Raw genomic sequence first — 25,515 nt, 5'->3', positions numbered from 1 at the left:
TTATCGTGGTTATATCCAAACACATCAATGAGCAAATAATTTCTACGTTTATCAAGTTCTTTTCATGAGCTTGCAGAAAACCATCAATTTTATTCAATATTTTTAATTATTATAGTTATAGTCAAACTCATCAATCTTCAAATGATTTCTATGTTTATCAAGTTCTCTTTCATCGGATTACAGAATGCCGTCAATTTTGTCTCTCTTGTTTTGTTATCATTGTTATAGCCACACTCATCAATGAGCAAATAATTTTTACGTTTATCAAGGGCTCTTTCATTACGTTGCAGAAACCCATCAACTTTTTTTTTTAATCATGGTTATAGCCAAACTCATCAACCAGCAAATGATATTTATGGTTATCAAGGACATTTTTATGAAGTTGAAGAAAACTGTCAATTCTACAAAATTTTCGTTATAGTTGTTATAGCAAAATTCTTCAATTAGCAAATGATTTATACATTTATCAAGAGCTCTCATCAATAGGAGAAAACCGTGAATTTTTCTTTCTTGTTTTTTGTTATCCTAGTTATAGCCAAACTCACCATCAACAAATATTTTCTACCTTTATCAAGAGCTTTTTCATGAGGCTGCATAAAACCTTTATCTTTGTTCTTCTTATTTTTTTATCATGGATATAAACTCACAAATCAGAAAATAATTTCTACGTTTATCAATAGGTGTTCATTAGGCTGTAAAAAAACCGTTTGTTTCGCTCATTTTTTTGTTATCATGGTTATAGCCTATCTCATCAAGCAGCTAATGATTTCTACGTTTATCAAGAGCTCTTACATCATTCTGTAAAAACTTATCAATTTTGCTCATTTCCCGTTATAATGGTTATAGCAAAACTTTTCAATCAGCAAACGATTTCTAAGTTTATCAAGAGCTCTTGCATGAGACTACATAAAACCGTCAAATCTTCTCCTCTTTTTTTGTTATCATGGTTATAGCTAAACTCATCATCAGTAAATGATTTCTACGTTTGTCAATAGTTTTTTCGTGAGCCTGCAGAAAACTGTCAATTTTGCTCCTTTTTCGTTATCATTGATATAGCCAAACTGCTCAATCAGCAAACGATTTCTAGGTTTATCCAGATCTCTTTCATTAGACAATAGAAAGCCGTCAATTCTGGTTCTCTTGTTTTGTTATCATGTTTATAGTCAAACACATCAATGAGCAAATAATTTCTACGTTTATCAAGTTCTTTTCATGAACTTGCAGAAAATCGTCAATTTTGTTCATTGTTTTCGTTATTATAGTTATAGTCAAACTCATCAATCTGCAAATGATTTCTAAGTTTATCAAATTCTCTTTCATCGGATTGCAGAAAGCCGTCAGTTTTTTCTCTCTTGTTTTGTTATCATGGTTATAGCCACACTCATCAATGAGCAAATAATTTTTACGTTTATCAAGGGCTCCTTCATTACGTTAAAGAAACCCATCAACATATTTATTTTTATCATGGTTATAACCAAACTCATCAATCAGCAAATGATATTTACGGTTATCATTGTTTATAACCAACTCATCAATCAGCAAATGATTTCTACGTTTCTCAAAACCTCTTTCATCAGGCTGTAGAAAATTGTCTATTTTGCTCTCTTTTTTTTTTTATCAATGTTTTTACCAAACTCATCAATCAGCAAATGATTTATTCGTTTATCAAGAGCTATTTTATTACACAGCATAAAACTGTCAATTTTACTCTTCTTTTTTTGTTATCATGGCTATTGCCAAACTCATCAATCATCAAATGATTTCTATATTAATAAAGAGCTCTTTCATTAGGCTACAAAAAATCTTCAATTTTGCTCTTTTTCCGTTATAAAGGTTATAACAAAAATCTTCAATCAATAAATGATTGTTACGTTTATCGAAAGCTCTTTCATCAGACTGTAAAAAACCGTCAATTTTGTTCGTTTTTTTTGTTATCATGGTATTACATCATCTGCAAAAAATTTCTACTTTTATCAGAAGATTTTTCATGAACCTCTAGAAAACTTCGGATTTTGCTCTTTTTTTTTTATCATTGTTATAGCTAAACTCATCAATCAGCAAATGATATCTACATTTATCAAGGTCTCTTTCATCGAATTACAGAAAGCCATCAATTTTGTCTCTCTTGTTGTCTTACCATGGTTATAGCCAAACTCATCAATCAGCGAATGATTTCTACATTTATCAAGAGTTTTTTTCATGAAGTTGCAGAAAACAGTCAACTTTGCTCCTCTTGTTTTTTTTTTATCATGGTTATAGCCAAACGCATAAATCAGAAAATAATTTCTACGTTTATCAATATTTCTTTCTCGAGGCTAAAAGAAACCGTCAATTTTGCTCCTTTTTTTGTAATCAAGGTTATAGCCAACTCATCAATCGGCAAATGATTTCTACAATTATCAAGAGCTCTTTCATCAGGCTGTAGAAAAGTGTCTATTTTGCTCTCTTTTATTGTTATCATTATTATAGCCAAACTCATCAATCAGCAAATGATTTATACGTTTATCAAGAGCTCTTTCATTAGACAGTAGAAAACTGTCAATTTTGCTCCTATTTTTTTGTTATCATGGCTATAACCAGACTCATCAATCAGCAAATAATTTCTAAGTTAATCAAGAGCTCTTTCATCAGGCTGCAGAAAACCTTCAATTTTGCTCATTTTCGGTTATAATGGTTATTGCAAAACTCTCCAATCAGCTAATTACTGATTTTTACGTTTATCAAGATCTCTTTCATAAGACTATAGAAAGCCGTCTATTTTGCTCCTTCTTTGTATTTATCATGGTTATAGCCATACTCAACATCAGCAAAAGATTTCTAAGTTTATCAAGAGCTTTTTCGTGAGTCTACTGAAAACCATCAATCTTGCTCATTCTTTTCGTTATCATTGTTATAGCCCAACTCATCAATCAACAAATAATTTCTATGTTAATAAAGATCTCTTTCATCGGACTACAAAAAACCGTCCATTTTGTCTATGTTGTTCAGTTTTTATTGTTATAGCCAAACTCATTAATGAGAAAACAATTTATACGTTTATCAAGAGCTCTTTCATTACACTGTAGAAAACAGTCACTTCTGCTCCTTTTGTTATGTTATCATGGTTATAGCCAAACTCATCAATCAGCAAATGATTTCTACGTTTATCAAGATCTCTTTCATCGAACTGCAGAAAACCGTCAATTTTGCCCCTTTTTTGTTATAATGGTTATAGGATAACTCTTCAATCGGCAAACGATTTATACGTTTATCAAGATCTCTTTCATAAGACTATAGAAAGCCGTCAATTTTGCTCCTTCTTTGTATTTATTATGGTTATAGCCAAACTCATCATCAGCAAAAGATTTCTAAGTTTATCAAGAGCTTTTTCGTGAGCCTACAGAAAACCATCAATCTTGCTCATTCTTTTCGTTATAATTGTTATAGCCCAACTCATCAATCAGCAAATAATTTCTATGTTAATCAAGATCTCTTTCATCGGACTACAAAAAACCCTCCATTTTGTCTATGTTGTTCAGTTATCATTGTTATAGCCAAACTCATTAATGAGCAAATAATTTATACGTTTATCAAGAGCTCTTTCATTACACTGTAGAAAACAATCATTTCTGCTCCTTTTGTTATGTTATCATGGTTATAGCCAAACTCATCAATCAGTAAATAATTTCTACGTTTATCAAGATCTCTTTCATCGAACTGCAGAAAACCGTCAATTTTGCCCCTTTTTTTGTTATAATGGTTATAGGAAAACTCTTCAATCAGCAAACGATTTATACGTTTATCAAGATCTCTTTCATAAGACTATAGAAAGCCGTCAATTATGCTCTTTCTTTGTATTTATCATGGTTATAGCCAAACTCATCATCAGCAAAATAAACACACGTTTATCTATATAGAAATCATATTCCAAAATAATTCAAAACAAAGCTAAAAAGTGATCTAATTTACATATATGCGGCATGAGCAGTGTTAATAATACGAATCAACTCTTAGTTCTGGCAACGCGATCACTAAGTTTAAGAAAATGGAAACAATTTAAATGCAAGGAGAAAGTTATATGAACCAAGAACTGGTTCTAGCAACAACCATACAAATCAACTCTTAGTTCTGGCAACTCTTAGTTTTGTTACGTACTTGTTTTCCACAATACCATGCAAAGAGTAGAACCCAGAAGAGAGATTTCAGTCACTAATGAGAAGGTAACTGATGAATTAAATATTAAGTTAGCTTTACCATATATGTGATTTCCATCTGCCATTTCTTAATATGTTTTCGTTTAATCAAACTGGAAATCTTAGTTCTCTCCTTACGAACATAAAGAGACTAATGTTTTGAGCCGTGGGTACCATTTTCCTTCCACCAAACATAAGTAAATCTCATTCTCTGTCTAAAGACTAATGTTTTAAGCTGTGGGTACCATTTTCCTTCTACCAAACATAAGCCAATCTCAGTCTCTGTCTAAAGACTAATGTTCTAAGCCGTGGGTACCATTTTCCTTCTACCAAACATAAGCCAATCTCAGTCTCTGGTCTAAAGACTGATGATGTTTAAGCCATGGATACTGTCTCTTTGTCTAAAAACTGAAAGAACAAAACGAACATGATCCATGTCTAGAGATTTTCAAGCCGTGGGTACCATGAAGGATCAATGGTCGAATCAGCCTCAGTCTAAAGACTAATGTTTGAAGCCGTGGGTACCATTTTCCTTCCACCAAACATAACCCAATCCAATATTTTGTCTAAATAATTCGTTTTCCGAATCTCAGTCTCTATCTAAAGACTGATGATGTTTTAAGCCGTGGGTAACTTGATCTTTGACCAGTAAACTGAAACCAATCCCAAGTATATATGTCGAAATAATAAGCCGTGGATAAAGGATCGGTTTTCAGTCTCAGGTCAAAATTTCCCATAAGCCATGGGTCCAAACTCGACGGGACAATGTGCCAAAGAAAGATTCTAACAAAACACTAATAATTGAGTGTCTGCCTATGATCTCTCTTGGGTTCGAATGAAAAACAAAATAAGAAAGAAATCAAACAAAACAGAAAAACACAAGCAATAAACCACAACTGATCGCAACAATTTCATGCTTATCAAATTATGCAAAGCGCTACAGAAAAAAAAAAAAAACACGAACCAAAAACAAAATCAATTAAAACCAACAAAAAAGAAGAAGAAAGAACTTGTAATTCACAGAAGAAAAAAAACTTTGAAACACGAATTTTTCGGTTGTGCAAATATCAAAAGCCTCTTCAAAACGAAAAAATAAAAACCAAAAGAAAAAACGAAAACATTATAATAGTGAAATTTAGAAATCCTAGAAATCAAGAGGATTTGAAGAATTCTTACAGTAATAATCGCTACAAATCTTCCTCAATCTTGAATGATTACAATCGAGAGAAATATGCGAAACAAAGCAAAAACTTATAATAGTGAAATCTAAAAACCCTATAAATCAAGAGAATTGGAAAATTATTGCTTCAAATCATCTTCCGTCATAAAATATCGATCGAGAGAAATATGCTAATTAGAAAAAGAAGAAGCAAAACAAAATCTGAGAAAATTATGAGTCTCTCTGGTAAGCTGTGTAGATGGAAGCAAAGAAAATCAGTAAATTTATAAGGGTCTATAATGTAAGGAGCAGAAACATGAAAGTATATATGATTACATGTCTATTCATTCGTAATAAATATTACCTAGAGATTCCGAGATTGAAGATCTCCTTAGCAGTTTTCACCTTATTCTTAAACTCCCATGTGCAAAGCATAAGCTATGTAGTAGACAGCATGTGTCTTATCAATCTCATTGACCTCCAAAAACTTGTAAATCACTTTCGCATCAGCGCAATGCTCCGCCTTCAAAAACACAAAAATTATGAGTAACATTGACAAAAAAAAAATTATTTCGTTATGTAGTGCATGGTAAAAAATTATTTTACATCAGATCCGATGAGAGACAACTATCAATAATTAAACCAACACAAATTATAAAATTGTAAGTAATTTACAAAGAGACATAAGAGAAGCGCTAACTAAAATTAAAGAGGACTCACGATTGATGTAAAAAGTTTGTTAATGAATTTAATGAAGAGGCATGTCTTCATCAACTCGTTCATTCAATCTCTTGATAGAAACTCCCATGAGCGGTTACCTAAAACATAATTCACACGATACAAATCAGCAAAACAATAACAATCTTGATAATTCATAGACCAAGATAATAACAATACAAATATAACCTCAAGAAAAGGTAAAAAATAATAACGCAAAATAAATCGATCCATAAAAGAACCAAAGCAACAAAAAAAAAGCTATAATATCAAAACGATATGTTTAGGCTAACGAATCTGAGTTCTAATGGTGTGGTTGCGGCTCTATATTTATAGTTTAATATCTAGGGCACACCGTCATAATTATCTCTAAAAATTTATTTTTTAAAATTGGAAAATTTCTTGATAAAAATATTCGTAATATATTTTAGTATCTATCTTAAATTTTTATAAAAATTAAAAAACGAAATATTCTATATTTTAATATTTAAAAACGAAATATTCTATATTTTAATATTAAAAAACGAAATATTCCATATTTTAATAAAATTCACACGATTTTATTGTTTTACCCTCACCAAAAAATAGAAAACTGGATTTGATAGTGTATTCATTAAGGGTGATTAAGACTAATCATCTCAAAACACGATTAGACTTATATACCCCTAATAATTAAGAACAAAAAATTTCGTATCGAGGGTGTTTAGGACATTAGTATAGAGATCAACACACGATTAGACTTATATACCCCTAATTACGAAGAAGAAGAAATTTCGAGAAGAACAATTCATTAAGGGTGTTTAGGACAAATCATTCCAACTTTTAACCACAGGCCTCCAATGCCCTAACTTTGAATATGGTGCGTTTCTACTTCTCAATTAATTATTGTAGAGATAAGCCTCAAAATTAATAAAAAGGTCTCATAATTAACAAAAAAAAAGCCACTGGTTTTTTAGTCAACCTCCTTAAAAATTCTAGAAATTCTCTAGAACCATCTCCACCTCCTTAAACATAAAAATCGAGATAATTCTACTTCAAGGAATAGTACTAATCACAACCAAATTCCGAAAAAAAAAAATCAGAAGTGGATTAAACTCTTAAGAAAAACAAATTTACCTATGAATCAAAATTTAAACATTCAAAAATGTATATATAGATTTATTTGTTTCAGAGTTTTTATTGTTCAGGAATCGTTACAAGTACAGGACGCCAAGCTCGTCGAAGTAACCTACATCGAAGTGTAACAGATGACATGGGCCTAACAGACCCATTAAAGCCCACACGCCGAGCCGTTATCTCTTCACCAAAACCTCCGTTATTATTAACGCCGTTAACCGCTACATCCCTCTCCATCTCCACCTCCACCTCCATCTTCATCGCCTTCTCATCACCGCCGCCGCCACTTTCCTCAAACGGTGGCGACGAAACAAAAAGCTCTCTAAGCTTCCGACGAGATCGGATCTTATCTCTCTTATCCGATTTCTTCGATTCATCTACGTTGTTCTGAATCTCAGGTAATCTCCATCGATCTGATGATCGAGTAAGTAACAAACGCAGCGTTTTACGACGGCGGAGGTGGATGACTGGACTACGCGTTGGACTCTCAGCGACGGTGCTGCAATGAGTAGCGAGAAGCTTGAATTTTTGCAGAGACATTTTGGTTTTGTGTTTATTGATTTAGCAGAGACATTGATTTTGTTACGATTTGGGTGATTCTTTGCTTGGTGTGAGAAGAGATGATAGTGGAGGGTTAAAAGGAATAAGGTGGTGACTAGGATTGGCACCATTCTAGAAGAAGATAGGTTACACGTGGCTTGTTAGAATGAGTGTCGTATACTTTTCGCTGATAATATTTAAGATGCCAGCGAATTTTTTCTTTTTGTATTCATATAGTATATAGTTTTGAAACAATAAATGACTGATTGTTCTAAAAATATTAAAATAGTGTGTATGTAGAAGATTATAAAAAAAAAAACTAGTGAGCAAGAGATAAGTACGAATCAAATAATGGAAAACAAAATTAACACTGGTCATTAGATTTAAAATCCAATTGAAACATATAGAACATGGATAAAGAAAAGATTTGGTTATGTATTTAGAACATTGTTATATTATCGATGTTTTTTGGAGTGATGCTTGATGTTGAACATAATTAGGACTGCCAATTTGGTCATGAGAATTAGTTCGAAGGTTAGACTAAAAACTAGAATCAAATATTCAAACCAACTCTAAGAGAGAACGATGTAATTAGATGAACCTATCTTGTCATTCTCGAATTAGTTTGTGGGAAGAAACCCCGAGCTTTCATGGCTGAAATTGATTGAGAATTGTTTGTCCTTTCATAACTAAGTCTCTTCAGTATGTGTCCAAATTTTGTGATGATTTATCCATGTTTTTTTTATGATCGAAAAACACATCTCTCCACTACTTTCCTTTTTTTAGTTTTTGATTTTGAGTTTGGATGTTTCATCTCTTTTGAATTCAGTGCACAATTCAATTAAGAGCATAGTAAATCGTGGAGAGAGCACTCTTGGTTATCTTGCACCGAGATTAGACGGTTTTTCGTTCAACTGCTGTAAATGCTCTACGGCTTTGCCATTTTATTCTTTGACAATTTGATTTTTAGATTTACTTCCAACAAGAATTCGTAAATCGTGAAAAAGAAAGCTAATGTTTGATCTGTTTTGATAGACAGGTTCAAAAAAAATAAATGTGAAGCTTCGAGGGAAGAAGATGCAGAAAGTCAAGAGATTTAAGGGAATTTTTTTTATATAGAGACAATCCCAAAATTAATTTTATTTGGACTATCAACCGATCAATTGGTCCAATTTCCTTTTCATCGCAGGCTATTTTGGTGTTGACCATTTTGACCATTTAGATTATGACTATGTCTGTGGTCAACCGGAAACAATATATGGACTATGCGTAATAGCCGGTCCAATTAAAGTTCTTTAACACAATTAAAAACAAAAAAAATGTATTAATGTACGTACGGGATACACAAATGGTAAACGTTGTTGTTAAATACATTTCAGAATTATAGCTCTTTAGCCAGATTTCACCGTCCACAAAATTTGGAGAAACTCCAACAATATAATATAGTTTCATGTTTTTAGTGTATCATTGATTCATTTCAATAAGAGTGAATTTGCGCTGGGAACACAAATTAGGGAATCGGTATTATCAGAAATTGTCGGCGACGAGGTATTATCAAGAGTTAGAAAGGGGTTGGCTTTAGAAGTTATTTACAAAATAACCAGGAGGCGTGGAACGTATGCGTGTGGGTGGAGGAGAGATGCCTCTAGGAGCAACCGAAAGAATATTCTGACTTGGTTTTAATGCGTCAGAGTGAACTGATAGTTATTCGGCAAAAGTCAAAACGAGCTGATAGTTAATAAATGCATGTGTCTCTAGTTTGAGGAGGATGGGATTTGAAATCGAACAAAAGGGTTTACATAGTTAACAACATGAGTAAAACTAATTGAATATGTAGTTGTACATAAGGTATACATGCATTTATAAATATAGTTATCTATAACCGCAGTTTATAGAAGTTAAAAAGGGATGTACCTGTATATCTAAACAAATGTCGCTTGACAAAAACTGAATGAACATTTATATAAACACATAGAGGTCTAATATACTAAATTTACATAAGATATATGACTCTATGAAAATATATGAACATGTATCTAAATTTATAGATAAATATTAATTCATTAACTAGTTGAGAATTTTTGATTAAATTCGATTTTTTTTTCCAGAAAAACATGTTTCGATTGATTTCATGCATAGCCTATGCTCTTAGTCACCGTCGTTGGTTTTAAATCTACTGTTTCTTCATCATTTGCAAAAAAAACTCTAGCTATCTCTATTGGTCGTTTCTTCTTCCCAGATCCACTTACGTCTTTACCTATTTTATTAGATCCGGTTTGGACATTCACAAATCTGCATAGATCTATACTTTCGTGTTTGCATGTTCATAAGTGTTCTTGCGGATCCATTAACTGTTCATTCCCCTCGTAATCCACATCCAGCAAGACCAACCTTGCTCTGTCTCCACCTATTCATGTTTTAGCAATCCAAGTTAATACATGGATATTCACAATTGGATAAGACTCATTATTTGCAAACGTAGAGCTCTATGTTACATTGGCTATGTTACCTTCGAGGTATGTGTCATCAACCACCGGTGCTGCGTCCCTAGCAAAAATTTGCACTGCATTTCAAGCATATAAACATAATAAACACGACGCTGTTTTTCTTATCGGTTTGAATGAATTAGAAAAGAGTTGATAGAGATATAAACATAAGATCTGCATCTATTCTTTGTAGATCTATTTGTGAAGATCCAAACAATGTTTTAGATTCTTATTTGTATCGTGAAAGTTATCTTTTCCGATGAATAAACAATGGCGGTGTGAATAATAAACACAAAACTACTGTTTTTCTTATCAATTCGAATATTAGAACAGAGTTGAGAGAGAGATGAACATTGGAAGGAAAGAGGTGCGTGGGGCCATGAGAATGAGAGAGGTGCGTGGGGCTAAAGTCGGGAAAAAGGATGGCTAATTGTTATCATTGTCTTGAGTCATATGGCCTAATACCGAAAATTTAAATAACTCAAAAAACAGTGTCTCTCACCCAATTATCTCTTTCAATAAATGCATGTTGTAAGATAGGCTAACAAGCTCAACGTAGTAAAAGGTTACGATCGTTACACATTTGCACACTGGCATTTCCAATGATGTTCTATATCTTGCAAACTCTATATTTGGAGCAATACTATTCATATCTTTATTTTTATAGCACAATTTTTTTATTTACAAAATACTCACTCAATTTTAATATAGTATCATTTTATACCTAAACAAAATTATATAATCAAATTACATGCATACATAATTTTATATTAAAAATCATAGTTACTAAATTAATTGAAATTTAGAATATAACAATAACAAATATTAAATTAGAAAATATTGTAATCACAAATAATAAACTAAAAGTACATAAAAAGATTAAACTTGTCATTAAAATAAACTTAACACATCATAAACTAGTGATTTAATAATCCGGTAGGTCGCTTCCGGATCAATTAATGATGATACTTAAATAAAAATATATTAATCACTCGATCTTCTATTTATGTGTTGTAATAAAATTTAATTTTTAATATTAGATATTTTTAAAAATAAATTAAATGAATGGAATTCGCAAACTTTAAAAATAAAAGATTATGTATAAAATAATAGAACCAACTATTAGAGTAAACTTTGTTCTATTTTTAGAATACTCCAAATTTAGAATAAGAAATAGAGTTAACGGAGATTATGTAGTGAGTACCGAGTAATATGAAACAGTATGTTATATAGTAATAGTAATGTCATTTTAATTGGTCCATTTAAATACAGTCTCGCCAAAACAAAACAATAATAAATTTTACAAAAAAAAAAAACATTACAGTGATGTCACCAACGAACCCTAACCCCTGTTCTAAAAATCCCCGCCTAGCCCCGATTACTCCCCGCTTAATCGCTAGGCCCACCCTATCCGCCTCGATTAATGACTAATCCCCTAAAAAATCAGTAACCCGATTATTCTCCGCCTAATCCGATTACTTTCCGCCTAATCTTATATACCCCGATTATTTTTTAGATTGCAAGTATAAAAAAACTTTTTATTTTTGTTATTCAATCATTTGAATGGAGAGTTTGTGATGTTTTACAATAACTTGTGTTCAAATTTTAATAAAAATCATAAATTTGTAATAAAAATCATAAATTTTTACAATATTGGATTAATATATTTTAAAAATATTAAAATAACCCTAAAACTAATCCCCGATTAATCCCCGATTTTAATCCGATTTTCCGATTAATCGCTAGGCCCATGCCGAGCGCCCGACTAGCGCCTAGCGATTTTTAAAACAAGGACCCTAACTACAAACTCGCCGCCGTATCAGAACTACTCGTCCACTTATCAGTCTCCGGCGAAATCGGCGGCGGAACACTATTCCTCAACAATCCAACATCATCACCACCACCACATTCAATATCCACAACATCCGGCGACTTCACCAACACACGCTTCTCCTCTTCCTCCTTAACCCCTCTCAAAATCTCCACAATCTCATCCATCGAAGGTCTAACTTCTCTCTCTTGTTGCAAACATCTAAACGCTAATTCCGCCACCGACATCATCTTCCTCCTAACTTCTGGATCATTATCGAATCCTAAACTCGAATCTACTAGCTCGTGTAATGCATTGTTCTGGATTTTGGATACAGCCATGTTCGCTAGGTTGATATCGTGACGGTGACGAGTGATGTCTACTGCTTCTTTTGATGAGATTAGTTCGCTTAATACGACTCCGAAGCTATAGACGTCGCTCTTCTCGTTTAAACTGTAGCATTGGTAATACTCTGGGTCTACGTAGCCTGGTGTGCCTTGTGGTGCTGTTGATATGTGTGTTTGATCCATTGGAAACAACCGCGAAAGTCCGAAATCGGCGACTTTGACTTGGTAGTTATCGTCTAAGAGAATGTTAGTAGTTTTGACATCTCTGTGTATGACTTCTGTAAAACAGAGGAATCACATTGTGAGAATTGTGAAATTCTGCGAATTCGGATGTTTGTTTTGGTTATTATCTTTGTTTACCTGATTTGTGGAGGTAGGATAATGCACTTGCGGTTTGGATTGCGATGTTTAATCGGGTTGACCAGCAGAGAGGACGAGTTTCTGCGCGGTTGCCGTGGAGATGTTCTGCTAGAGTTCCGTTTGAGATGTATTCGTAGACGAGTAATAGCTCTCTGCTGTGTCTCGATGTGCATCCGTAGAGGATCACGAGATTCGGATGTTTTAGGGACTTCAAGATTTCGATTTCGTTCTTGAATTGTTCTACGCGTTTTAGTGATCTTTCGTAGAGTCGTTTCACTGCTACAGCTCGTCCATCTTTCAACACGCCTTTAGAGAAATGCGAAATGTTAAAAATCAATACTCAAAGGTTTCAAGGAGACTGAAATGTATTGTTGAATTCCTTACCGTAGTAGACAGTACCGAAGCCGCCATCTCCGAGTTCTCTAGAGAAATTCTCAGTTGCTTCTTCAAGTTCTTCATAGCTGAAGACTTGAACACCATAGTAGTCGCTTCCGTTTGCGAGGTTAGAGATTGAGGGAAGAAAAGAGTGGTTGCTACTGTAGGAGATTGTTGTGGAAGTTGGATTTCTTGATGTTTCTCTACTCGAATATGATGTTATGGGCAAGCTTTTGTTTGTGTATTCAGCGTCTTGAGTCTTCCTTCTCCGTCTGATGCATAAGAACACACCTGCGAGTATAAGAATGGCCAAACCCGATACAGAAGCAACAGCAATGCCTAGAGAGGAAAAACAAAAAACAATTTTCATAATAAGTATATGCTGTCATCAATGGTAATCAAATCGGGTGTTGCGAAAGAACGGGGAAAGGCTAAATACCTGCTTTTGCTCCATTAGAGAGGCCTTTATCTATGGAATGACACCAGAAAAAAAGGTTAGTTCGAACTAAATACAGAACTTTGAATCTTACTAGAAATGAAAAACTTGAAACTCGAGGGAGTTTCTGTATATAGTTATCAGAAACTAAAAGAATTTTCTGTAGATGATCCAATCAAAAGGTAGATTTAAGGAAGGGACTAGTGGTGATTCTTGTGGAAGAACCATTAGGAAATTAGAACATGTAGGAAATATTACCCTTGTTTCTAGCAGACGAATCTACTTGAGGGGTTTGTGGCTTTTCTATATAATAGCATTCGAATTTACTTGAGGTTTGACTAAATCCACAAGCACCCTTAGAGTCTATGCACGTCCGACAATCTGAGTTAACTTGAAGCTCGAAACGATCTTCAAGTGCCTTCTTTAGATTATCTGTACTTGGAGAACTCTCTAGCGTGCTCAGCGCGGTTATAGATGCGGGAATACTAACGTTTCTACTGCAAAATCTCCTGAAGTCGTTTAAAGCATTACTGATCCCTTGAAGTACAGGGGACAAGAGGTTTCTTGTCACATAGTAATTTCCTCTATCATCAGTCTCATCATCTGGACAATCAAGGTCTTTAACAAAAGTAGAAACAAACGATGAAAAGTCTCGGCTACAGTCGTAATAAATGGTTAGCAGGTCGGTGGTTGGAGCAAGTGGAAGGATTGTTTCGTTGAATGACGTAGTTAAGGAACCTTGGAGACATGGATCATCGATCTTATCTGATCTGGCGAGTCTTATGATACCAGAGTCATAATTCGCCGCTAGGATTCTAAAATTCACAGAGGAAATGCTAAGCTCTGGGAATCCTGTGCCGCACTCAAGCTCGAAGTCAGGGTGACCGCATTCTTTTCTGCCAGCAATCCAGAAAGGGTACAGGAAACCGCTCTGATTGCCACACGTAAACGAGGGACTGCAGAGTCTGTGAAGCTCATCAGCTGAGAAAACATAAGATGGGATGACAAAGAGCATCCATATGAAGCAGCTATAGGACATAGATTTTGTCAGGAGAAAAGACAAATTGATCATTGTTTTGCAGGTGAAGAAAAAAGAATGGTGAAGAGGAAGAAGAAGACGAAGAGATGAAGCAATTGGAAAATGTCTTGGTTTTGTAAGAGTTGAACTAAAGGAACATGTTTGGTCCTTTTGGACCAACCTCCACTTTAAATATTTATTTAATGTTTCTTTCTGGAACATGTTTGGAGTATTTTTCTAAATCGAAGTTTCTTTGGAATTAGGTGGCTTGCAACGAAGACTTTGAATGGTATTTTGGTAAACGATAATGAGAGGGAATAGTGATTTAAAACGAGTTTTTATCTTTGTTGTTTATAGAATATAAACAAATTCACACCTTGGACTATACAAAGATGGATTCTTCTTTATATTATTATTTTTCCATTATTTTTTTTGTTTTTTTACTGAACAACGACTTTAAAAGTCTGGTGCTTGGAATTTTCTAAGAAAGAACCTAATGGAAAAAGAATATCATAAGGGTAGGACCCTTTTATACATAAATTGACCAGCACAAAAACCATGTCCTAGTTTTGGTCCATTGTTTTTCAGTTTGAAAGAATTTAAAGATATTGTAGAAAAAAAATTGGAGTGTGGAATAAGGCAAATATCATTTACTATTGAAACTGACTAATGTGGAAGAAAAAAAAATCAATTAGTGAAAGAGAGTGAGTGATTTAAATGCTAATTTGTTGGAGATAGAAGAAGATTCAAACAAGTGAAGTTTATGGTTGCTGATCCTAGGCTTATTTAAGCTGTGGGTCTTGGGCTAGTGGTATTATCTAGATTCTTCTAAAGATTTGGTTCCCTACGTTCCCGGTTTGATGGAGATGTAACGGGTTTAGGGCTCAGAAATTTTTTAAAAACTGCCTACTATGAAAAGATAACGATATAGAAGAAACTTACCATCAAGTAGTGGATGGAGTTTATTGCATCCTGATGATGAGGCTTGCTTGCAGCAAATCTGTGTTGAATTTTCGAAGCCGCAGATTCCACCAGAGGATGAACATTTTTGACAAGCTTTCTCATCAATCTTCACCTTCACTTCAAACCCTTCTTGAAAAGCCTTTTCCAATTTTCTCAAATTCAACTCTTTCTCTTCTGGAACAAAGCTCTTTGGAACGTTAATTGTGAAACTGTCTTGGCAGGAATACTTGTAATCAAGGTTTTGAGACACTGAGATAAGGCCTCTACCAGGACATGTATAACTTGAACGGTAAGAAAGCTTAGGATCGCAGAGGTAGAAAACAGTGAGGCTCGTGTAGGTCGACGAAAGCTCAAAAATATCGGAAGGCAAGGTTGTGGCTGTGTATGTCGCGTTGCAAAAAGAACCTTCAAGCTCTGCTCTAGCGAGTCTAAGAGTGTTAGATGTTTGATCTATATGGAGAACATTGTAAAAATGGTCTGAGATGATTATAGAGGTCTTGTTGTTAAAGCAGTGAAGCACCAGCGATGGATGACCGCAAATTTGGGGACGACTCCCACCGGAGAAGGGGAAACCAGCCGTTATGTCCCCACACTGAAACTGAGCTTCGCACCACCCGAGTTCTTGTTTACTTGAAGCATAAGGAAGAGGGTGGAAAGAGGAGAAGAGGAAAAACAAGAACAGACAAGAAGTGGGGAGATAGTACATGATTTGTTGAGATCTATGAACAGTGTGTCTTTTGTGTTTGGTTTATGTTGAGAGAGCTAAGGAAGTGATTTAAAAAAGAGAGAGAGAGAGACTTGTAGAGGAGACTTGGGGGTGTCAATGTCGTTATTGCTTTACTTTGGATGATTTTTTATTCTTTGTTTTCTCTTTTGTCTAAAGCTAAGATTTTGGAAGACTTCTGTTACCTATATGGGATATGGTGCACTCATTTTAAGTTGATGGGTGGTCGGTTATATCAGACTCTTAGAAATAAAATTAAAAAATCAACTTGTAACATTCTTAATCAATTAATGAAAGAGAACTAAACGTTAAATTAATGCCAAGTCCGAATAAAAGTTTACATCATCTTCTTTCTAAACTCACTAGGAAGCTATGTCTAAAAATGGAAATTAACAGAGGAAGATTAAAACAGATATTACTTAAAGAAATAGCTATTAGTTGTGCAATCTATGGTATTCGTAGATTGCACAACTAATAGTATGTGCAATCCACGGTTTGTGAGATGGAAAAAACTCAACCAATATCTTTTAGTTGTTTGATATCTTAGACTTATTAAAAGTAGAACCGCTACTTCAGTATAATAAGTTGGTAAAGAAAATGGATATGAAATTATAGTGATGCTTGATGCATAAGAAACTTACCATTTTGTCGATGGGGTGGAGTGCATTTAACTTCAAATGGAAAAGTTTCGGTGAAGCCACAGTGTTCATGAGAGGACAAACATTCTTGACATGCTTTCTCATCGATCTTCACCTTCACCTCAAATCCTTTTCTTAAAACTCTTTCCAAATTGCTCATATTCAACTCTTTCTCTTCTAGAAGAAAGTTCTTTGGAACGTTCGTGGTGAAACTGGCAAGGCAGGACTCATGATATTCAGGGTTTCCAGAAACTGTGATCGGAGGTCCTATCCCAGGACAAGTATATTTAGAAAGGTAAGGAAGATAAGGTTCGCAATGGTGGTAGAATGTGACGCTCTTGTAGGTTGACGAAATCTCGAAAATTTCTGATGGTAAGGTTGTGTTGGTAAATGTAAAGGAGCAAAAGAAATCTAAAAGGTCTCTGGCAAGTGTAAGATTGTAAGATGTTTGATCTACATGGAGAACATAGTACTCTTGGTCTGAGATGAATAAAGAGGTACTGTTGTATTGGTTGCAGCGAAGCTCTAGCAATGGATGACCGCAATGTTTGTGACGATTCCCTCCCCAGAAGGGGAAACCCGCGGTGATGTTCCCACACTGAAACAGACTCTCACACTTACTTGCAGCACAAGGAAGATGGTAGAATAAGGAGAAGGGGATGAAGAACATCAAACAAGAACTGAGGGGATAGTACATGATTTGTTTGATCTATGAACAACGTGTTTTATGGTTTTGGTTTGTGTTGAGAAGAGCAGAGGAAGTGATTTAAACAAAGAGATATAAAGACAGAGCGATAAGCATAAAGATGAGGTGGAAACGCTAAAGGGCGTGAGAACCAAGTCAGTGAGGATAGTGACAGAAACAAAGACTAATTGGGATGTCATTAGTTTACTTTGACAAGACTTTTAGTTCCTTGTTTCTTTTTCCTATTCCCTAAGCTAAAATGAAAAAAATTCTATTTAGTACGTGAATCATGATGTTGCGGGAACATAATAAAGACTATAGAGCATGAAAAATGTCTTAAGCAGTAGTGGTGGACTCAGAAATCTTTTTTATTGGGGTCAAAATATAATAAAGTATGTATAATAGAAGGTAAAAATTCATAAATATAAATTTGTGAGAAAATTTGGAGGTTCAAGTACACATTCTTAGTGGTGGGAAAAGGTAAATTTTGCTAATTATTCCCTTATAATCAATTGAATATACACTAAATTTTTCATTTAATAATTTTTAGTATATATGTATAAGTTAAAATCATAGCTTACTACTACTGTAGTTGTTTGATATGCCTAAGTAAAGGGTTAAAAATAAAAGAATGAGAAAGATTCAATAAATATCTCGATTTTCTTAAAGAAAATGGATATGAAATGATTGTGATGCATAAGAAACTTACTAGTTGGTGGTGGTGGATTGAGTGGACTGCATTTAGCTCCTAATGGAAAGGTTTCGTTGAAGCCACAACTTCCATGAGAGTATAAACATTCTTGACATGATATATCATCGATCTTCACTTTTACTTCAAAACCTTTACTTAAAACACTTTCCAAATTGGTCATATTGAACTCTTTTCTTGCAACAAAACTCATAGGAACATACACGGTGAAAGTGTCACCGCAGATGGTATGATACTGATCAGGGTTTTGAGACATAAATATAGAACCTCTCATAGGACATATATACTCCGAAAGGTAATGAGTGTAAGGGAAGCAGTAGTAGAAAACGGTGAGGCTCTTGTAAGTTGGCGAAAGCTCAAAATTTTCTTGAGGCAAGGTTGTTGTAGTGAACGTAGAGTCGCAAATGGAACCTAAAAGGTCTGTTCTGGAAAGTGTAAGTGTGTTTGATGTTTGATTTAGATGTAAAACATAGAACTCTTGACTTGAGATGAATAAAGAGGTGATGTTTTTGATGCAGTGAAGCTCCAGCGATGGAACACCGCACTGTTTTCGACGATTCCCTCCCCAGAAGGGGAAACCAGCGGTGATATTTCCACACTGAAACAGAGTCTCACATAATCGAAGTTCTTGTATACTTGAAGAACAAGTAAGAGGGTTTAAGGAGAAGAGGAAGAACAGAACAAGACATGAAGTGGGGCAGTTGTACATGATTTGTTTGAGATATGAACAAAGTGTCTTCTGGGTTTAGTTTATGTTGAAAAGAGCAGAGGAAATGAATTAAACAAAAAAGAGATAAGCATAAAAGATGAGGTTGGAAGGTGATGGGCCTGAGGACTAAGTCAAGTGAGGATAGTGACAGAAGCGAAGACTTGGGATGTCAGTATTAGTTTACTTCGAAAAGATTTTTGCCCTTTGTCTTGTTTTGATTTTTCTTTTTCTTTTCTCAAAGCTTAAAAATTGGAAAATTTTCCTTACTATTTTTAAATTCTCTATTTAAGGAAATTTCCAAAACATTACATGGTGCATGTAGGTGTTTTGTAAAATGTCCAATGCTTTTAGGGTCGGATCAATTCCAAAATGCGGATTATTTTGGGAACACTGTTTAAATTGATGGACGATATTGTGGTACATATATAGTTTTATAACTTTTATTCAAGACACACGAAAACTATTTAACGTTGGACAAGACACGGAACCATACCACATTAAATGTACTAGTACGGAAGGAAGTATGCGGCACCTGCCGTTTCCCAAAAACTCACACCGTCAAAGCGGCTCACACCTGCCGACCAATTCAGATTTGTCTCCATCAAACATATCTACTGATATTTATCGCGGTCAAATCTCACTAACGAAGAAAACTCATTCCACGAATTCGATAACTCGGTGTATGAATCTGATTCATTGAAATCTAGCATACCCTCTTATATTTGAAAATTAGGAGATTGACAAAAACTTCTCGCAAACAAGCATTACTATCTTAGTCATAGTTTTTCTCTTCCTTTGCAACTCTCTTTTGACGTACTTCGTGAGAATTGCAAAGGAAGAGAAAATCCGAATATTATTTCATTGGAAATTGCAGGTAAAAGATGGACGTGTTTCGTTTTCAAAAGATGATCAAACATGTTTTCGACGTAATAGATAAAATCTAAAGTTTCTGTGGAATATTAAATTTATCAATCGTTATTTGAAAGTTACTGATGTCTTTTGAAAATAGTTTTGGTTTCCTCTCGTACACTATGATCAAACGTTTTTTCATTATATAGCCGTAGTGATCCACCGTTCCTCATCGTCGCTCCCATCTCTTGCTGTACACTTAGAGCGGTATTTGACTGTAGCCACATCAAAGAAAACCAAACATGTGTCCATGGTCATTAAGTCAATCTTTTTTTGATAAGATTATCGATTCTTTTGTATCTTGTTGGCTATATAATCAATTGTTTGTCTATTAGTTTTAACCTATATATAGTCAATTCTTGAGACTTGAGAGCTTGTAATTTCTAATGCCAAGTATTTTAGTGGGTAAGAACATCCTACGAGGTAATGGAATCCGTTCGGCAATTCCATTTTTATTGTATAAGAAAATTAAGAATGTGATTTTCCAGCCACCTATGAAACGTCATTGAAGAGAGTCTTCTGAAACGATTATGTTTAAGATATTTCAAACTTAAGGTCTAGATGATACCTGTATATTGATACATAATAAGAATTTGGTTAAGTGAAAATACTTCAAGTCATTTGGATGAAACATTTATATTTTTTGGAAAAATTAAATCCACATAATTTACAAAATTATTTCCCTGAGTACTTTAGTGTTTGGAAGAAAATAATAATAATAAACTAAATATTTTTTTAGAAAATTATATTAATGTGATGTGGAATTACATACACCGGTAAAAAAAATACCTTCAGAGACTAAGCCGTAAGAAATTAATAAGATCTTTAGTCATAAACCCTATCGATTTTGAATACATGTTTTCTTTCTTATTTGATATCTTTAATTCAGTTAAAGTGTTTTTAGAGACTTTTAGTCTTTCATCAAGTTATTTATAGGTTTTAGGTTGGTTCGGAGAAAAAAGAGCCATTGTGAAATGTAATCACACATTAGAAGACACATGATCATGTTGAAACGTAAGAAGTTTGGCCTCAGATTGAAGAGTTTTCATCGTTACCGCTTCCTTATATTTGACCACAAGAAAGATAAGGATATTAGCTTTCATTTTCAAGTGATTTGAACAAAATTTAACGGTGCATTCAAGAGTTATATCCGATTGGGCGAAGACATGTCGTTATGGCGAGCAATTGAAGCAGCTTCAAAGTTTGGGGTCAAAGAATGAAGGACCGATCGATCCATCAAAGAGATCAATTGGTCCATTCCTTAGAAGCTTGTTTTTCATCACAGAGTGTGTAAGACTGTCCGGTCTTGTTTCCAGATGCGTTTTCAAGTCTGTTAGAGTATATATCAAAAATGTAAACATTCCTTTTACATTTACCCTAGATACGATCTCTTGTAACCTATATATACTCTTGATAATGTATAGCAAAGGGTACGGAGTTTACCTTCTTACATGGTATCAGACGCTTAACCCTAGCCCCCAAGCTAAAGCGATCGATCCTCTCCGCTCTTTTTCCTCTTCTTCATCTTTCTCTTCTTTAATATTTCTTCTCTGTTCATCTTTGTGTCGTCATGACCAATTCAACTTCTCCTTCCACCAATAAAAAGCCCTTCTCCACCAGTAAAAGTGGAATCGTTAAACCACGCACTCCATTGTGCCTTCACTCTGATGTCACAATTTCTCCCATACCTATTTCACATGTTCAGGCTGCTAAGGATCCATATTGGAATCCTACAATGAAAGAAGAGTATGATGCTCTTATTAAACGTGGAACGTGGAGACTTGTCCCACGACCAGTTGCTACTAATATTATTCGTTCTTTGTGGTTGTTCAGGCACAAATTTAATGCAGACGGGACTCTCTCTAGATACAAAGCTCGACTTGTGGCGAATGGAAAATCTCAACAACCGGGCATTGACTGCGATGAAACATTCAGCACTGTCGTGAAGCCCGCCACCATTCGCACAGTCCTCAGCGTTGCTACGTCTCGTGATTGGCCTCTTCATCAACTTGATGTCAAAAATGCGTTTTTACATGGAGATCTTGAAGAGACGGTCTATATGCATCAACCCCCTGGCTTTGTTGACGCCTCAAAACCGGACCATGTTTGTCTTCTTCAACGCTCTCTTTATGGCCTTAAGCAAGCTCCACGTGCTTGGTACAATCGGTTTGCCACATATGCTCGTACTATCGGTTTCAAACAGAGTTCCTCTGATGCCTCGCTATTTATACTATGCCATGGTTCTGATCTTGCATACCTTCTCCTATACGTTGATGATATTGTTCTCACGGCTTCGTCATCTACTCTTCTCAACCGTGTCATTTCCAGTCTCAGTAAGGAATTTGATATGACGGACCTTGGAAATCTTCATCATTTCCTCGGTATTTCTGTTCACCGTAATGATAAAGGACTCTTTCTCCACCAGCAAAATTATGCAGCTGATATACTTCACCGCGCCATGATGACCAATTGCCACCCTTGTCTCACACCAGCAGATACTAAGAAAAAACTTGATGCTACTAATAGCCCACCTGTCTCGGACCCGTCTCTATATCGTAGCTTAGCAGGTGCGCTCCAATATCTTACATTTACTCGTCCGGATATTTCATTCGCAGTCCAACAGATATGCTTGTTTATGCACGATCCTCGTGAGCATCACTTCTCAGCACTTAAACGGATTCTTCGATACATCAAAGGCACCATTCGACATGGCATTCATCTTTATCGCTCTACTACTACGGGTTTGGTTGCCTACTCAGACGCAGATTGGGCTGGCTGTCCATCCTCTCGTCGCTCCACGTCGGGTTATTGTGTGTTTCTCGGTGATAACCTCATCTCATGGTCTTCCAAAAGACAGCCCACTATCTCTCGATCTAGTGCTGAAGCGGAATACCGCGGAGTTGCTAATGCAGTTTCTGAAACAACTTGGCTGCGAACACTGCTTATGGAGATGAAGATTTCTTTACCCAAAGCAACGATAGTATATTGTGACAATATTTCTGCCATCTATTTGTCTTCCAATCCTGTTCAACATCAGCGCACCAAGCACATTGAAATCGATATACATTTTGTTCGTGAGAAAGTTGCGCTTGGTCAGGTCCGAGTTCTTCATGTACCATCGGCGCGACAGCTTGCAGACATCTTTACCAAAGGTCTCCCATCGTCATTATTTCTTGATTTCAGAGACAGTCTAAGCATTCGAACATCTGCAGCTTAGACTGAGGAGGAGTGTTAGAGTATATATCAAAAATGTAAAGATTCCTTTTACATTTACCCTAGATACGATCTCTTGTAACCTATATATACTCTTGATAATGTATAGCAAAGGGTACGGAGTTTACCTTCTTACAAAGTCCAGGTTCGACATGATTCACTCCAAACCTGACTCATCTCCAGACCCGACTCTTTGTATGTTATTCATTTCTGAGCTAAGCAATCCATCCTCTTGACAATGGAGAAGATTTCTAATCCTTATCTTAATTTCATTGCAATACAATTATGTCTTGTTAATTGATTTGTGTTGTCCTTTTTTTTATATGTGTGAATAGTTTTCTAATTGAGTTTTAGGATTCTAAGTAGAAGTATCTGTGATTCGATGATCTATTTGTTGTTTGAAATTTTCTATTTTTAAGTTATTTGATTCACATGTTCTTAATGCTAAAATTGGCTTAATCCTGTTTTAGATTATAAGTTTGATTTCAAATAAGTACGCAAAATTGGGACTGACATAATGCCAGTGGAAGCCCAAAACCATCTGGCAAATAGGCAAGTCAATTGCGTACACTAAAAATTAAATTAAAATAAATTATATATATATATGTCATATTTTAATTAAAATAATATTGTATTTATGATAACAATTGCTAGCTTAAAAACTCATAATATTTTAGTTAAGTAATTTATAATATAAGGTAATACTTAATAAACTATTAATATTATTTGTTGAATAACATATTAATATTCCATTATTTTTCATTTACTTCATAAGTCAATAAATCTTAAAGTCCACCATAAACTTTCATAAATCGGTCAAAGATTTATGAAATAAAATAAAATATTATGGAAAATAAATTACTTTCAGAATATTTGTATGAAATTATATATATGCAATATCATTTGAGTTATTATCATTCACAAGCAAAACACCACATTATTATCATATTATATATACTACAAGATCATTCGAATTATCATTCACAAGTAAAACACCACAATGTTTCCGCAATTGACACTAATCTTTCTTTTCTCTCTTGTTGTAATCCACCCCCTTCATGTCTCAGCCAAGACATGGTGTGTGGCAAATACATCTGCAGCACCTACACAACTACAAGCTAATATTGATTATGCATGTAGCGAAGGAAAAGTTGATTGTGTAAAAATCAATCCCGGTGGAGTTTGCTTTGATCCAGATACTGTTCTTAGCTATGCATCATTTGTGATGAATGATTTCTACCAGAATCATGGGAGCACTGAAGAGGCGTGTAATTTTAGTGGTACTGGTCAAATCGTTACTGTTGATCCAAGTTATGGTAGTTGTGTGTATACATAGAATACATGGTTTGATGAATGATTTTGTGATTGCAAAGTTTTCTTAGGAAGAATACAATTATGCCGAATAAAAAGTAGTTTTAAACATTATGTAAGGTTAAGAAAAAGTAATGTTATTTTTCATTCAGTTTTAGTCATATGAAGTGTTTTTATCTGGATAAATTTGGCATTATATTCAATATTTCATGTGATTCTCTCATACAACTAAGTCCTTACTATTTTATTGCAAACATCATCATTTAGTCAATTTATTAATAAAATTATCCTAAAAATACTTTTTTTGGTAGGAAAAAAAATACTAACCTAAGCTCTCAATTTCTTTAGGTTTGGTCAAACAATCTCATTTTCTAATTCCAAAAAATGAAATTCAATATCTCAGAAAATACACTATTTTATGGAACAATAACTAAATTTCCAAAATCAAATAATATTTATATGTTATAAATTAAAGGTAATACAAATATGAACAGAAAATATTATTTATAATATAACACACTAGTATGTTTATAAACTATTACTCTATTTGTTCCTTATTAATCCAATTTCTAAAAAAAAAAAAATTTCGTTCAAAAAGATATATTTTTAAATTTTTCTATGCAATTTTATCAGTTATTGATTATGAATTGTAAAATTCAACAAAAATAATTTATTATTATTAGTTTAGAGTTATAGAAAATTGGTAATAAAAAAATGCATTTATAACCAGTATTTAATATGTGAAAAGTTAAGAAAAATTGGATTAGTAAGGAACATATAGAGTATATCCCAGTAAACACCTTTAGTAGGTTGTTTCTTTGTTTTGCACGAACCTTTTGTCGATTTTTTATTTTAATATTAAAGGCGATTTTTTAAATTTATATTTTGACCTTGGTAAAATAAAATCATGGGTCTGCCACTAATTTTGTTAATCATTTTATGAATCATGCTTTATTCCACTTCATCACATCAATAGCCATCTTCTTTGGTCCTGACTCCTGAGTTACACTTAGCTTCCATTGTTTCAAAACTAAGTTTACATTTCTATTTGCATTTAGATGTAAAAAAGAGGGACTTGCAAAATAATTCGTTTGTGTTTGGCATTTATGTTTAGAAAT

At 34.3% G+C, this 25,515-nt stretch overlaps 3 protein-coding genes and 1 long non-coding RNA gene across 5 annotated transcripts; 1 reads left to right on the top strand and 3 right to left on the bottom strand.

Moving 5' to 3' along the window:
- Positions 1-5,598: 5,598 nt before the first annotated feature.
- Positions 5,599-6,478, bottom strand: LOC110231110. The gene is made up of 2 exons (XR_002334207.1): positions 6,052-6,478; positions 5,599-5,854 (listed from the first exon to the last, which is right to left on the bottom strand). It is a non-coding gene; the product is annotated as an uncharacterized LOC110231110 (long non-coding RNA).
- Positions 6,479-7,177: 699 nt separating this feature from the next.
- LOC9323150 lies at positions 7,178-7,929 on the bottom strand. Its single transcript, XM_002887039.2, has one exon. It carries the CDS (start codon positions 7,702-7,704, stop codon positions 7,225-7,227), a length of 480 nt encoding a protein of 159 aa, XP_002887085.1. The 5' UTR covers positions 7,705-7,929; the 3' UTR covers positions 7,178-7,224.
- A 3,971-nt stretch (positions 7,930-11,900) lies between these two features.
- LOC9323149 (LEAF RUST 10 DISEASE-RESISTANCE LOCUS RECEPTOR-LIKE PROTEIN KINASE-like 1.4) lies at positions 11,901-16,850 on the bottom strand. Of its 2 annotated transcripts, XM_021034592.1 has the most exons (6): positions 15,479-16,850; positions 13,777-14,499; positions 13,522-13,551; positions 13,092-13,421; positions 12,708-13,013; positions 11,901-12,625 (listed from the first exon to the last, which is right to left on the bottom strand). In XM_021034592.1, the coding sequence occupies exons 1-6, from the start codon at positions 16,203-16,205 to the stop codon at positions 11,991-11,993; spliced, it is 2,751 nt and encodes a 916-aa protein (XP_020890251.1). In that variant the 5' UTR covers positions 16,206-16,850; the 3' UTR covers positions 11,901-11,990. The 2 variants fall into 2 exon arrangements, with proteins under 2 accessions (XP_020890251.1, XP_020890250.1); XM_021034591.1 differs by lacking the exon at positions 13,777-14,499 and having other exon boundaries at positions 11,904-12,625; positions 15,479-16,846.
- A 7,159-nt stretch (positions 16,851-24,009) lies between these two features.
- LOC9323148 (major pollen allergen Ole e 10) lies at positions 24,010-24,629 on the top strand. The gene has a single exon (XM_002888508.2). The coding sequence runs from the start codon at positions 24,087-24,089 to the stop codon at positions 24,420-24,422; it is 336 nt and encodes a 111-aa protein (XP_002888554.1). The 5' UTR covers positions 24,010-24,086; the 3' UTR covers positions 24,423-24,629.
- The last annotated feature ends 886 nt before the right edge of the window (positions 24,630-25,515 follow it).

This window comes from Arabidopsis lyrata, assembly GCF_000004255.2.
Source record: "Arabidopsis lyrata subsp. lyrata unplaced genomic scaffold ARALYscaffold_2, whole genome shotgun sequence".
NCBI classification, from domain to species: domain Eukaryota; kingdom Viridiplantae; phylum Streptophyta; class Magnoliopsida; order Brassicales; family Brassicaceae; genus Arabidopsis; species Arabidopsis lyrata.
The sequence above is the reverse complement of the archived record's forward strand: the minus strand, read 5'-3'. Positions and strand labels throughout refer to the sequence as shown.